General features: G+C 39.4%; 1 protein-coding gene across 1 annotated transcript in view; it reads right to left on the minus strand.

Moving 5' to 3' along the window:
* The window catches only part of SWAP70 (switching B cell complex subunit SWAP70), a 91,439-nt gene that overhangs the window by 48,737 nt on the left and 27,509 nt on the right, over window positions 1–15,193 (minus strand). Inside the window, exon 2 of the mRNA XM_032166639.2 lies at window positions 8,836–8,976. Within this exon, the coding sequence (XP_032022530.1) occupies window positions 8,836–8,976 (141 nt within the window). The remainder of the gene's footprint in view (window positions 1–8,835; window positions 8,977–15,193) is intronic.

Here is a 15,193-nt window from a genome sequence, read left to right on the forward strand (position 1 = left end):
AGGATCTCTTGAGACCAGCAGGGCAAGGTTGCAGTGAGCCATGATCATGTCACTGCACTCCAGCCTGGGCAACAGAGCAAGACCTTATCTCAGAAAACAAAAAAACAAAACAAAACAAAACCCACACTATGTAACTTTCAAACAACAACGAATGAAAAAATAACACAGGCTAAAGAGCAATAAAAAAGAACCACACGAAAGCACAGGTTTGGGTGTTTAAAAACAGTACCACTTCCTACTAAATGATGTTGTTAGGCACACATTTGAAGTGCTTTGAGAACTGATGGGAGTCATTTCATTAACAGAAGAAACTTGAGACTACACTTTATAAAAGAATTGTAAGTGACATATGAACAAAAAGAAAGTACACCAAGGGGAAAAAGCATAAATGTTAGACTAGAAAAACAGAATGCAGAGGCTGCTAGGCTCTAGAGGAGACACATACCAAACTGAAAAGTTTCTGTGTTTTTCTTTTGTGTATGTTTCCAAAAAAACAAATACAAAAAGACTTCTGTTGGAAAGCACCAGATTCCCCAATTGGAACTTGGCATACTGCCAATGGATTAATGATTTTAATCATATAGCCCAAACCAAGCCTTAATATGAGAATCAGGGAAAAGAACTGACAAGATTTGGACTAGCAAGCCTAATCAGCCATTAAATCTCATGGAAGAATTAGACTGCCTTAAAAATATGCTGAAGCAAAACTAGTTTTTTATATACTTTATTGGTACTAACTAGAAGGTAGTAATATACCACTTTCTTCAATTATTCACTGTCAGATAATCCAGCAATAATGTCTCTGCCAAAAAAAAAAAGAGCCCACAAAAGTTTCTTCCTAGACGTTTAAAGAATTCCATTCCTTTACTAAACAAGGATTTTTTTTTTTTTTTTAACAGACAAGGTCTTACTTTGTTGCCCAGGCTGCTCTAGAACTCCCAGGCTCAGGTAATCCTCCTGCCTCAGCCTCCCAAAGTGCTGAGATTACAGGCATAACCTAACACGCCCAGCCAAGAAGGAATTTAAAAATTTAACATTTGGGGCCGGGCACAGTGGCTCACGCCTATAATCCCAGCACTTTGGGAGGCCGAGGCAGGTGGATCACCTGAGGTCAGGAGTTCAAGACCAGCCTGGCCAACATGGTGAAACCCCGTCTCTACTAAAAATACAAAAAGTAGCTGGGCGTGGTGGCAGGCACCTGTAATCCTAGCTACTCAGGAGGCTGAGGCAGGAGAATCGCTTGAACTCAGGAGGCCGAGGTTGCAGTGAGCCAAGATTGCACCATCGCACTCCAGCCTGGGGAACAAGAGTAAGACTTGTCTCAAAAAAAAAAAAAAAGTTAACATTTGGAAGGAAAAAATACTTGGTAAAGGAACAACAGACAGGTTAATCATTTGAAGTCTCAGGAAAGCTGAAAATTAATTCTATCGATGTAAAATAACAAAGTAAATATAAAAACCAACCATAAAAATTACTTTTTGGAAAGTTTCAATATAATTTAACTCTTGGTACCAACCTCCTCAGAATAATTCTCCCAGGCAAAGGCAGAAAACCCCTAAAACAACCTGGGAAAAAAACTGAAAAAAACTGACCAAAATGAATACTAAGGAACACCATACACTAATTAAGACAAGAGAATCACCTCAAAACAACTTGAGACAGAACAGAAGAAAACTGGATGAAAACTGAGCAAATGTGAAGTAATCAAAATGGCTTTTAAACAACTCTACCCGTCCCTGCCTTCAACCAATGTTTCCCCCATGTATCCAAATATTAGACATTGGAAAAAAATTAATTTCTAAAGGGAGTAATTAATCCTTCAATAGTACAGTTAAAGAAACATTGGTGGTGAAGTTAAATGGCTTAGGTTCAAAAATCTACCTACCACTTATTAGCTAGGCCACCTTAAGCTGTTTCCTCTTTAGTTAATGGGGGATAATTCCAGTTCTGCCTCACAGAATTAACATGAAGATCAAATGAGACAGTATGTATACATGACAGCATACCTTGCAACTTTTTAATAACTATTTCATATTTTCTCTGCATAGCTGATTATAATCTCTAAGTTTTATGTTAACATTCTTCAGTCACTGTTGGCATTTCTTTTTTCAACCAAGTTTCAAATAAGGCACTAATCTTTGCTCAATTTAAACTCAAACCATGGAAACCTTGCCTGCTTTACTTGGATTGCAGGACTGGCAAAATTCCACTCCAGGTGGCTAAGCAATAATAAACAAGGGCTCACTGTTTCATCATATCCTCATTCCCTCCGTGAATAAGTTTCTCTCCAAATTTAGTGGCTCATTTTGGACTTTTAAAATACTACTATTATTTCCTCCCCCAGTTATAAAACTTTTAAAACTTGAAATACTAAAACAAAGAACATTTTAAAACTAAATAAAATTCAGTAAGTTTAAAGAATGTCACACCAAGGAGAACAAAATGCAGTAGTAGGGTACAGCACTTCAAGATATTAAACCATGTTTCTCTATCCACTGGCCCAGCACACACAAATTCTAGCACTGAAATAAGAAAAACAAATTCGGATTTCTGAGAATTTCCCAGTATGTTCTATAATATTTTAATAACAGACAGAATTCTATTTACTGTCTATATCTAGAGACTATATATATATAGCTATGATTGTGCCACCCAGGCTGCAGTGCGGTGGCACAATCATAGCTCACTGTAACCTCAAACTCCTAGGCTCAAGCAATCCTCCCACCTCAGTCTCTCAAGTAGTTTTAGGACTACAGGCATGTACCACCAAGCCTGGCTAATTTTTAAGCTTCTTTATAGAGACATGATCTCACTATGTCACCCAGGATGGTCTTGAACTCCTGGGCTCAAATGATGCTCCTACCTCAGCCTCCCAAAGCACTGGGATTACAGGCATGAGCCACTGTTCCCAACCAGTGTCTATCATTAAACACACATACACACAGCAGGTCATCAAGTATTTGTGTTCTATAGTTTTATTATAAGTATATATGAAATATACTCAGCAAATATTTGACATATTAGACATATTTACATATAATAAAACTATAGAACACAAATAAGCTACCTGAGCAATAAACAGAACAGCAATAACAAAAAAAAAGCATTATACTGTAAAGTGCTGAGACTTTACACACCAAGTTTGGTACAATTTAATTATTTTTTTATTGAGATATAATTCACATGCCATAAAATTCACCCATTTAAAGTATACAATTCAGTGGTTTTCAATATATTCATAAGGCTTTATCACTGGTTAATTCTAGAATATTTTCATCATTCCAAAAAGAAACCCAAGACCATTAGTAATCACTCACCATTCCTACCGCCCCCTCACCCCAAGAAACCTCTAATCTACTTTGTATCTCTATTTACTTGCCTATTTTGGACATTTCATATAAAAAGAATCATACCATATATTGCTTTTGTGAATTTAATTAAATCTTACCTTTCATTATCATGTGGTTTTTCTTCCTTCTTTTTTTCCTAATTAAAGCATGATCATGTACCACATGATAACTATAGTTTATAACAATGTATTAAATACCTAAAAATTGCTAAGAGAGTAGACTTTAAGTATTCTCACCACAAATAAGGATGTGAAGTAACGTACATTACCTAGTTTCACTTCACCATTCCACAATGTATACACATTGCAAAGCATCATGTTGTATCCCATAAAAATATTTTTTTGGTCAATTAAAAATACAAATACGAAGAAGAGAAAAAAGCACGATCAGGGTAATGTTATCATCTCTGCAAAGGAAATTCTTTAAAAACATGCATTGAGGTTGGGCACAATGGCTCACACCTGTAATCCCAACACTTTGGGATGCTATGGCAGGCAGATTACCTGAGGTCAGGAGTTGGAGACTAGCCTGGCCAACATGGTGAAACTCCATCTCTACTAAAAATACAAAAATTATCCAGGTATGGTGGCACATGCCTGTAGTCCCAGCTACTCAGGAGGCTGAGGAAGGAGGATGGCTTGAGCCTGGGAGGCAGAGGACACAGTGAGCCGAGATCATGCCACTGCACTCCACACTGCAGCCTGGGGGACAAAGAGAGACTCTGTCTCAAAAAAAAAAAAAAAAAAAGAACCCAGAGCAGGCACAGTAGCTCAGGCCTGTAATCCCAGAACTTTGGGAGGCCAATGTGGGCAGATCACCTGAGGTCAGGAGTTTAAGACCAGCCTGGCCAACATGGTAAAACCCTATCTCTACAAAAAATGCAAAAATTAGCCAGGCGTGGTGGCACGCAACTATAATCCCATCTACTGGGGAGGCTGGGGCAAGAAAATTGCTTGAACCCAGGAGGCGGAGGATGCAGTGAGCTGAGATCATGCCACTGTACTCCAGCCTGGGTGGCAGAGCGAGACCTGGTCTCAAAAAAAAAAAAAAAAAAAAAAAAAAAAACGTGTATTGGCCAGGCATGGTGGCTCACATCTGTAATCCCAGTACTGTGGTAAGCCCAGGTGGGAGGATTGCATGAGGGCAGGAGTTCAAGACCAGTCTGGGCAACATAGTGAGATCCCGTCTCTATAAAAAATGTTAAAACTTAGCCAGGTGTGGTGGCACACAGCTATAGTCCTTACTACTCAAGAGGCTGAGGCAAGAGGACTACTTTATTTAGCATAGGAGTTCAAGGTTGCAGGGAGCTATGACAGCATTACTGCGCTCCAGCCTACGCAACAGAGCAAGACACAATCTCAAAAAACCAAAAAACATGTGTAACACATGAAATACACACACACATATACACAGGCGTGCATAAACACAAAGAAAGATCAGGAAATTGTATTGTGAGGCTGATATGGAATAACAGATATAGATACAAAGATTATCACACAGATGAACATTGCAATTTTTAGAATCTTTGCTGCAAAATTCTTGAAAAATATTTCTCGTGGTTTCTAAAAAGAATCCTGGCTGGGCACAGTGGCTCATGCCTGTAATCCCAGCATTTTGGGAGGCTGAGGTGGGAGGATCACCTGAGGTCAAGAGTTCAAGACCAATCTGGTCAACATGGTGAAACCCTGTCTCTACTAAAAATACAAAAAATAGCTGGGTGTGGTGGTATGTGCCTGTAATCCCAGCTACTCAGCAGGATAAGCCAGGAGAATCGCTTGAGCCTGGGAGACAGAGGTTGCAGTAAGCTGAGATCGTGGCATTGCACTCCAGCTGGGGAAGCAAGAATAAAAAAAAAAAAAAAAAAGAATCTCAAAAAAAAAAAAAAAAGAATCCTGACCAACATTTTGGCATTTTCCAAACTATTAAATTATTATTATAAATGCTAATTACTATACTTTACTATTGTAAAAAGACATTAAACTATTTTTAAAAATATACATATAAATAATAATAAAAATCTGAAGCCACAGAAAAACATGTATATAGTTGTGTATTTAGATTTGATGCAAAAATTGAGTTTTGAAAATTTTTTTAATGTTTTAATTATATATTTTTTGAGACAAGGTCTCACTATGTTGCTCAGGCTAGTCTTGAACTCCTGACCTCAAACAATCCTCCCACCTCAGCATCCCAAAATGCTGGTATTCCAGACATAAGCCACTGTGCCCAGGTGCAAGTATTTTACTTTTAATTCGAAAGTATTATCATTATCATTTTTTGAAAGGCATTATTGAAATATACTTGTTATGGAGAATGGTCTAAGCAAAAAATGATAAAAATAGTAAGAATTGGCCAGGCGCGGTGGCTTACGCCTGTAATCCCAGCACTTTGGGAGGCCGAGGCAGGTAGATCACGAGGTCAAGAGATCAAGACCACAGTGAAACCCTGTCTCTACTAAAAATACAAAAAATTAGCCAGGCGCGGTGGTGGGCACCTGTAGTCCCAGCTACTTCGGAGGCTGAGGCAGGAGAATGGCGTGAACTCGGGAGGCAGAGCTTGCAGTGAGCCGAGATCGCGCGACTGCACTCCAGCCTGGGCGACAGAGCAAGACTCCATCTCAAAAATAAAAATAAAAATAAAAAAATAGTAACAATTTAAAACTTAGAAGTATACAAAGACATTTCATGCTTGGTGTTATAAATAGGCAAAAGGAGGAATTCACAAACTTTTGATATAAATAAATGCTTACTTTCATATCTTAACTAAATGTACATGATATGGAAAGATGACACTAATATATTGTTCAATTAAAAAAATAAGTTGCTTATATCCTACCAGTCACATAAAAAAACCTTTTTTTTTAAGTTGCAGAGCTGTATGTATAATATGATCCTAATCATGTTGAAACAAAATACCATATATTGATTTGAGGGTGTGTGTACATGTGTATGTGTGTGTGTGTGTGTGTGCATGTGTATGTTTTCATGTAATTTTTGAAAGTCTACAAAGATATTCTCTAAATTATTAATACTGGTTACTCCAGGAAAATCAGACTACAAAAAATTAAAGCAACGTTCACTTTTTATTTCACATATTTCTGTATTAATTGCTTATGTACTACCTTTTGTAACTTTTTCATCACCAATTTTAAAAATTATTTAAATGTACCATCTTTTCTTGCATTAAATTGAAAACTTTAGTGTGTCAATTTGTAATTATCCAACCCAAGGGAAAAACTGAACATGGCCCCAAACACTAATAGGTGATATTTGGCTTCCAAGCACCTCAGAGGTTTTTTAAAGCATCTTTACTCAGAACATATCCCAGAGGAAGCATCTAAGTGGTACCCTGAAAAGTCTGGTATAAGAGTTGGCTGTATAATATCTATACAGTAAAGATAATTATCGCTTTTAGTATTCACACATTACTCCACCACTTCCATGCTTTAACAACCATTGCCCCAGCCTGGGCAACATGGCAAAGCCCTGTCTCTACACAAAAATACAAAAGTGAGCCAGGTGTGGTGGTGTATGTCTGTAGTCCCAATAACAGGAATCTGAGGTAGGAGGGTCACCTGAGCCCAAGGAGGTCAGAGGCTACAGTGAGCTGAGATCGTGCCAGTGAACTCCAGCCTGGGTGACAGGGTGAGACCCCTCAAAAAAAACAACTATTGCCAGTACTTATGAAACCAGATTTTTTTTCTTCTTAAAAAAAACAAAAACAAAAAAACGGATACCTGTGCAGTACGTGCAGGTTTGTTACATAGGTATATGTGTGCCATGGTGGCTTGCTGCACCTATTGACCTATCCTCTAAGTTCCCTCCCCTCGTCCCCCAACCCCCAACAGATCCTGGTGTCTGTTGTTCCCCTCTCTGTGTTCATGTGTTCTCATTGTTCAACTCCCACTTATGAGTGAGAACACAGGGTGTTTGGTTTTCTGCTACTGTGTTAGTTTGCTGAGGATGATGGCTTCCAGCTTCATCCATGTCCCTGCAAAGGACATGATCTCACTCTTTTTTAGGGCAGCATAGTATTCCATGGCGTATATGTACCACATTTTCTTTATCCAGGCTATCACTGATGGGCATTTGGGTTGGTTCCATGTCTTTGCTATTGTAAATAGTGCTGCAATAAACATACGTGTGCACGTATCTTTTTTTTTTTCTGAGACGGAGTTTCGCTCTTGTTGCCCAGGCTGGAATGCAATGGCGTGATCTCGACTCACGGCAACCTCCACTTCCCGGGTTCAAGCGATTCTCCTGTCTCAGCCTCCTGAGTAGCTGGGATTACAGGAGCATGCCACTACACCTGGGTAATTTTTGTGTTTTTAACAGAGATGGGGTTTCATCATATTGGTCAGGTTGGTCTTGAACTCCTGACCTCAGGTGATCCGCCCGCCTCGGCCTCCCAAAGTGCTGGGATTACAGGTGTGAGCCACCCTGCCCAGGCATGCATGTATCTTTATAGTAGAATGATTTCATATTTCTATTTATGCTTTTGTTTTGAGACGGAGTCTCGCTCTGTCGCCCAGGCTGGAGTGCAGTGGCGCAACCTTGGCTCACTGCAAGCTCCGCCTCCCGGGTTCACGCCATTCTCCTGCCTCAGCCTCTCCAAGTAGCTGGGACTACAGGCGCCCGCCACCACGCCTGGCTAATTTTTTTGTATTTTTAGTAGAGACGGGGTTTCACCGTGGTCTCGATCTCCTGACCTCGTGATCCGCCCGCCTCGGCCTCCCAAAGTGCTGGGATTACAAGCGTGAGCCACCACGCCCGGCCTATAGTAGAATGATTTCTATTCCTTTGGGTATATATCCAGTAATGCGATTGCTGGGTCAAATGGTATTTCTGGTTCTAGATCCTTGAGGAATTGCCACATTGCCTTCCACAATGGTTGAACTAATCTACATTTCCACCAACAGTGTAAAAGCATTCCTATTTCTCCACAGCCTCGCCAGCATCTATTGTTTCCTGGCTTTCTAATAATCACCATTCTGACTGGCGTGAGATGGTATCTCATTGTGGTTTTGATTTGTATTTCTCTGATGATCAGTGATGTTGAGCTTTTTCATATGTTTGTTGGCCGTGTAAATGTCTTCTTTTGAGAAGTGTCTGTTCATATCCTTTGCCCACTTTTTGATGGGGTTTTTTCTTGTAAATTTGTTTAAGTTCCTTGCAAATTCTGGATATTAGACTTGAATTTTTTAAAGCACCCTGAGAGAGAACAGGTACAGATTAACACAAAACACAGTTCTTAATTTCAAAGAATGAACCAAGTTGGAAAAACATCAAACCAAGGTTTAGAAGACAGTGGAGGAGAGGGAAGAATAGGAAGCACTGTCAGTTTCTCATTCTTTCTTCCTTTCTGGTTTATCTAGTGATTCTTTGTACCTCAACTCCTTAGTGAACTCACCAACAGGGGGCTTTTGGGCCCACTTGAAACATGCAAACCAAACAATGCTGCACCCAAAAAAAGGTCAGAATCATACCTTTTCCAAAATGAACCTGTTTAAATAAGGCATGTAGCCCTGGTTGGACACTGGACCCTCATCATCATCCCTGAAGTGCTCTTCAAGGGCAACCGGGTCATGAGGAACCTTCAGCACCGTGCACAGGTTATGGGAAAGGACCTGCAAGGGAAAAGAAAATCGTTTAAAGACTCCCACTAACCAGCACATGACACCTTCACCATGAATACAACATGCTGCTCCCTGTCCTGGGTAGAGAAGGATGGAAAATAAACTAGCAAAAACAGGGTGAGGGCTGCTCAGCTGCCAGCCCCTACTTGTCACCTGTTATTCTTTCTCATTCCTTCCCAGGTTTGGTTCACTTAGAACTAGTCTCTATTACATGCCTACTATGAGGCAGGCTCCATGCAAGATCTGTGAATACAATACCCCTGTGGTCTTTTACTAATTTGTCCACATCAGAAAGAAAAGGGGGCGTGGGGGGAGAAGTGTAAGAGAATGTGTTCAAAATTAAACTTTTCACCAAGTAGAGCAGAGTCAGCCAATTAGAGCTGTTCAGAGAAAGAACCTGGTATTGGGAGGCTGAAGCCAGGGGTTCTGGACAAGGAGGCTGACCTGGGCAAGTCACAACCTCTCCAGCTTTAGTTTTCTCATTTATTCAATAGAAAGGGCCAAATTAATATACCAAATATTAATCAGGAATCTCTAAGTATCTAAACATTTCTAAAATTCTATGACTAGGCTAAATTTCAGCATGAGTATAAAAGAATATAAATATAAAAAGAGAAAGAAATCAAGGGCCTGGATTAGAAATAGGAAAAAATTAAATAGCAAACATAGGAGTCGCCAACCTGGTTAAAAATATTTTACAGAAAACTTGCATTCCATAGCATAAATACATATAAAGGGCTACCATAGCATAAATACATATAAAGGGCTACCGTTCACACTTCAAAGTCCAGGTACAGTAGTTAAATTAGCAGTCTGGGCTACCTTAGTATTAATCTTGTTTTACATTAAATGAAAATTTTAAGATAGAACTTAAATCCCTTCCGTTTCATTTGTGCTTTCTGAACAGGTCAAATTACATAGCTAAGGCTGTACTTTCTTCAACAGAGAATCTTCCTAGTTGAACCCCAGGTAAAAACATTCCTTATTTTTCTCAGCCCTAAACATTTAACCTTAAGGAGCCACATTCATCTCAATAAATACTTGCATTTGCATTAAGCGAGTCCCTTTTTCTGCATACACATATTTCAGTTAGGAGTTTTTTTAAGATTAAAAATTTTTAATCTATAAAATAATTTGCATATCTTCTTTCTAAATTTGTTTTGTTTCTCAAAGCTTCATTTATGTGGAGATCCTTTTCTACACGCTCTACTGGTTTTAAGGAAGTAAGTTAAGGAAGTAAATTCACAAATGGTTATAAATGCAGTAATGAAGACTACAAAGCAGGCTGTGTTTCTCAGGCAAACCCTGTGTTTGCCAGTAAAGCACATGAAAAGAGTACGGTGGAGCTTTTATTGGAGAATCTTGCACCAGAGTCGCAAAATTTTAAATAGATATTTAATTTATATTAGCCTAGTAAATCCTATATAGTAAAGATCAATTTCAAGAATATAAAGTGCTTAATAACTGTAAAATGCTATGGAAATACAAGTATTAAAGAAATGAAATGCACATTTCTCAGATCAGGTTCAAATGTCATTCAAATTTTAAAATCATTTGAAACTTTACCCAAGTTAACAATTCCCAACTACTGGTTAAATTAAGGTATATTCATAAAACATAAAAACCATGAGAAAGCTTGCTATGTACTGATATGAAAAGATCTCCAACATAAATTAAGTGAAAAAAACAAGGTACCTAAGAATATGTATGCCATCTTTTGTATAAAAGAAAAGGGAGGAAGAAAAGAAATTCTGGAAGGATATATAAGAAACTAGTAACTGTGAAGGGAAGACAAGTTTGATGAGACCAAGGTTAGAAAAAGACTTCACTGCACCTCTTCTTTGTATTAACTTTTTTAAAAAAATTAACCTACTCAAAAATGTACTACATATTTTAAAAATTAAATATATATATATTTTTTAAGTGGCCAGCCTAAGATCACATAGATCAATCTATTTATCTTCACAGCCTATACTTTTTCTTCTACATTAACCTGCCGACTAGAAATGAGGTGTAAAAGGAAGACATACTCCACAGCAATGTACCATGACTAATGGACGAGTGAGCTGTAAGGGCAATAAATGAGTTCAGAAAAGGAGAAACAGTATGTGTTACAGTGACTTCACAGAGGAAGTGAAATGTAACTTATGGCTTACAGGATAGATAAGGATAGCTTTAGGATAGGAATAGAGGCAAACAGAAAAATTTCCAGATAGGGGAATAACATGATAAAAGTAGCTGATTAATCTAAAGCCCTCAGGAAACAAAAAACACCATCTCTCCCATACCCACCCTGTTCTCTACCTTAGGGTTTCATAGATCCTCTAACTAAAGTCCTGGCAGGAGCCTTGGATGTCATATTGTCATCCTCATCTTATAAATGGTGACTACAGACTCACAGATACTAAATTTGTTTTTCTTGACTAAAGTTACTGAGAAGGACTGAGACTAGAACTCAGGTTTGGTAATCTCTGGTCCAGCACTCTCCAGTAATAAGAAACATTGTCTTCAGTTCTCTAAAGTCAACAATGCTCTTGTACATATAGATGCTTAGTTTGATTAAGTGATCCCACTGAAGAAGATATAGATTTGAACTCAAGATTTCAGCCTTGGACAATTAAACAGCACTCTCGTTAAACACAGGGATAGCTAAATTCAGTGATAATTTTCTTAACCATCTTTACTTAGTTAAGCAAACAGTGACGAAGGCAGCACATTATACAAGGCACCTGGAGGAGACCTGCACTCCAATGTCTCTACATCCTCACTGTCAAATGACGAGTTGGACTTGTTTGTAAAACCCTTAACTATCAACCCAAACTCATTTCATAATTTAGATAAGAAGTCCAGCTTTGTGACAGCTTTTTCACTGTTAGTAAGGTCTATAAAAGGGAAGTCTTCTTCAAAAAATGTAACAACAGGCCGGGCATGGTGGCTTATGCCAATAATCCTAGCACTTTGGGGGGCTGAAACAAGCGGATAGCTGGAGCCCAGAATTTCAATACCAACCTGGACGACATGGCAAAACCCCATCTCTATAGAAAGTACAAAAGCTAGCTGGATGTGGTGGCACGTGCCTGTAGTCCCAGCTACCTGGGAGGCTGAGATGGGAGGCTGAGGTGGGAGGATCACCTGAGCCTAGGGAGGTCGAGGCGGCATTGAGCCATGATCATGCCACTGCACTCCAGCCTTGGTGACAGAGGGGGTCCCATCTCAAAAATTAATTAATTAATTATAATATATATGTACATATAAAACAACCAACTGAATAAAGCAACAATGAAACAGTATTTCTAAAAGAGGAAAAAATTGTGTACTATCTTTAAAACTTTTTATCAGTAACCTTTCTTTAAAGCTTAGATAGTATCTCAAGTATTTTTTTCTTTTTTAAGATTTATTTTTATTTTTTAAAAAATAGAGATGGGGTCTCACTATGTGTGCCCAGGCTGGTCTCAAACTCCTGGGCTCAAGTGATCCTCCCACCTCAGCCTCCCAAAGTGCCAGGATTATACACATGAGCCACCATGCCCAGTCTCAACAAGGTTTTTTGTTTGTTTGTTTTTTGTTTTGAGGCAGTCTCACTCTGTCGCCCAGGCTGGAGTGCAATGGCATGATCTCAGCAACCTCTGCCTCCCAGGTTCAAGCAATCTTCCCACCTCAGCCTCCCAAGTAGCAGAATTACAGGCACCTGCCACCACACCCAGCTAATTTTTGTATTTTTAGTAGAGACAGAGTTTTACCAAGTTGGCCAGACTGGTTTCAAACTCCTGACCTCAATTGATCCACCCACCTTGGCCTGCGTGCTGGGATTAGAGGTGTGAACCACTACACCTTGCCAAGGTTTTCTTTTTATAAAAATAAAATATACAAGAAATAAAATTTTTGATGGCCAGAATATAAACTAGTAAAAAGAAGCAAAAGCTCCTCCATAAACTCACTTATACAGCAATTTATGCTTTTTCAAGTAGACTCATACCATCTATTAATTTGTTTTAGCCTCTCCACAGGGAGAGTAGATATTATTGCTATTTTACAGATGAAGAGGCTGAGTCAGAGATTAGGAGATATGTCCCAAATCACAGAGTTTTATGTGTAGTGAAACTGGGATTAGACCCAAGCCTCCCACTCTGGTGTCCTTTCCATGCTTTGCTACCTTCCCTCTGTTTCTGGAAAAACAGATAGCCCTGCCAATACAAAGATGGACACACCCGCGAGGTGTTTCTAAATTTCAGTGATGTGCTGGTGCTACCCCAGCCCCACCCCATCAGCTCCACAGAGCCCAACAGAGATGACAGGCACTATTCAGCAGAGCCAAGTTAGTGCCAGTGGCAAGGAAGTCCACATACCTAGAAGTCTGGGACCATTCTCTCTCTGGGAGCCCTCATCTCCCAGTACCCTATCCCTCTGGGGGAATCTGCACTAAGAGGCACTAACCCCTTCTCCAGATGAGGAAGCTGAAAAGCAGATTAAGACAAAAGAATCAGAAAGAGGACTACAAGTTCTTGATTTGTAAAAGGACTGCCCCAAATCACTCTAATCAGGGTGTTTGCAAGTTTCTTGAAAAAGCTGAATTTATCCCACTTCAAATGCCTGTTCCTCCGAAGGCCATTCTTTGAGCACCCACATAATTGCTAAGCAGCTTTGCTCTCATTCTGCTGATCTGAAGAATAAACTATTGTTACCACAATAACAGATCCATATCCATGCCAGAAACTCATCTCTCCAGTTCCCTCATAGCTGTCTGCAGTTGCCTCTGCAGGGCCTCTGCTGACAAGATGACTAATTAACTGCATGAGCCCTGCTCGTGTGGTCTGTTCCTGTTCAGTGGTTTGCTTGACATTTACCCTTTTTAAGCATTTTGCTCCAGCCATCATGAAAATGAAATCAAGGATGGTGAACAGTGTTTTAACACGAGTAAGTAGTGTTCACCCTCCTTTCTCCAAAGACGTAGAAATTCTAAAAAGTTATTTAAAATGTGCCACCCAGTAACACACTGTTTCCCTTTACAGGATGTGCGTAATGGGCAAGATTCAACACTGAAAAAAAGCAGAGTGGGGCAGATTTCTATTCCAAAAGACTTCTCTGAACTGACACAATTATAGACTTATAACTCATAATGGGCAATCTTTTTTTAAAACATTAAAATTCCTGTCTGATTTATAAAATTTCAAGCCAATGGCAAATTACCAGAAAATTCTTCCTAACAATGGACCAGCATGACCAATTTCCTACCACAGCTATGCCCTGCCTTAAGAGCATTGTCTACTCTAAGTCCTGCCCATTCCCGCATGGACTCATTTTCCCCTTCCAAACATCTTTTCATCCTGCTTGTCACTGCTTAAGTCTTGCTTGTTTCCTCTTATCGTTAATCTATCCAGCCTCAAAAATCTCAAAGTCATTGTTCACATTGCTCTCAATCCCTAAGTACAATAAATTACCATCCTAGACACTTACACCAAATCTTTAAGTACCACTAACATCACGTTATCCCCCTGCCTAAAAATCATCAGAAGACTACAGAAGGAAAAGCTAAGGAAATATGTGAGTTCTATATTTAAGTCACTCCACAAGCCAGCCCACTTCACCTTCCTTATTTCTTCCCACCCCTCTGCACCAACCATACAAATCCAGCCAAATAAGCTTACTAACTGCATCCCAGGCAACCCCTGTACTACACCCCTTTCTCCCCTGGGCCCTTGCTCAATTTACCCCTACCTCCTTTCCTACCTAACAAAAATGGCATCTCTTTCTGAAGCCTTCATCACCCAAACCAAGATGATCTTTCTTCACTCTGTTTCCCAAGCAGTACCTCTTGTGCTAACTACCACACATGATTTTTCTCTCCTGTAAGACTGTACATTTCTGAAAGGCCCATATCTTATACAACATTGCATGCCCACAGCATCTAGCATGCTGCCCAGAATCCAGAAGACTTTCAATAACTGCTAAGTGAATTCTTTCTAAAAATTCTCTTAACACTAAAGCTGTGATACTTTAATATTAACAATAATCTTAGAAAATATACTATTTCTATTTCCTCATTTCACAGATAAAAAGACTGTGGCCTGAGACTTGGCCTAAGTCACACAGTAATTAGCAACAAAATAGGGACTAGAACTCAAATCTCTTAGCTCTCTGTCCCACAGTGATGCCCTGTGCTGGAAATATTTCTCTTCTGCCTAGTCACATCCTTCAAGATTGGGTCATT

The sequence above is a fragment of the Hylobates moloch genome, unplaced genomic scaffold, assembly GCF_009828535.3.
Source record: "Hylobates moloch isolate HMO894 unplaced genomic scaffold, HMol_V3 SCAFFOLD_11, whole genome shotgun sequence".
In the NCBI taxonomy this organism is placed as follows: domain Eukaryota; kingdom Metazoa; phylum Chordata; class Mammalia; order Primates; family Hylobatidae; genus Hylobates; species Hylobates moloch.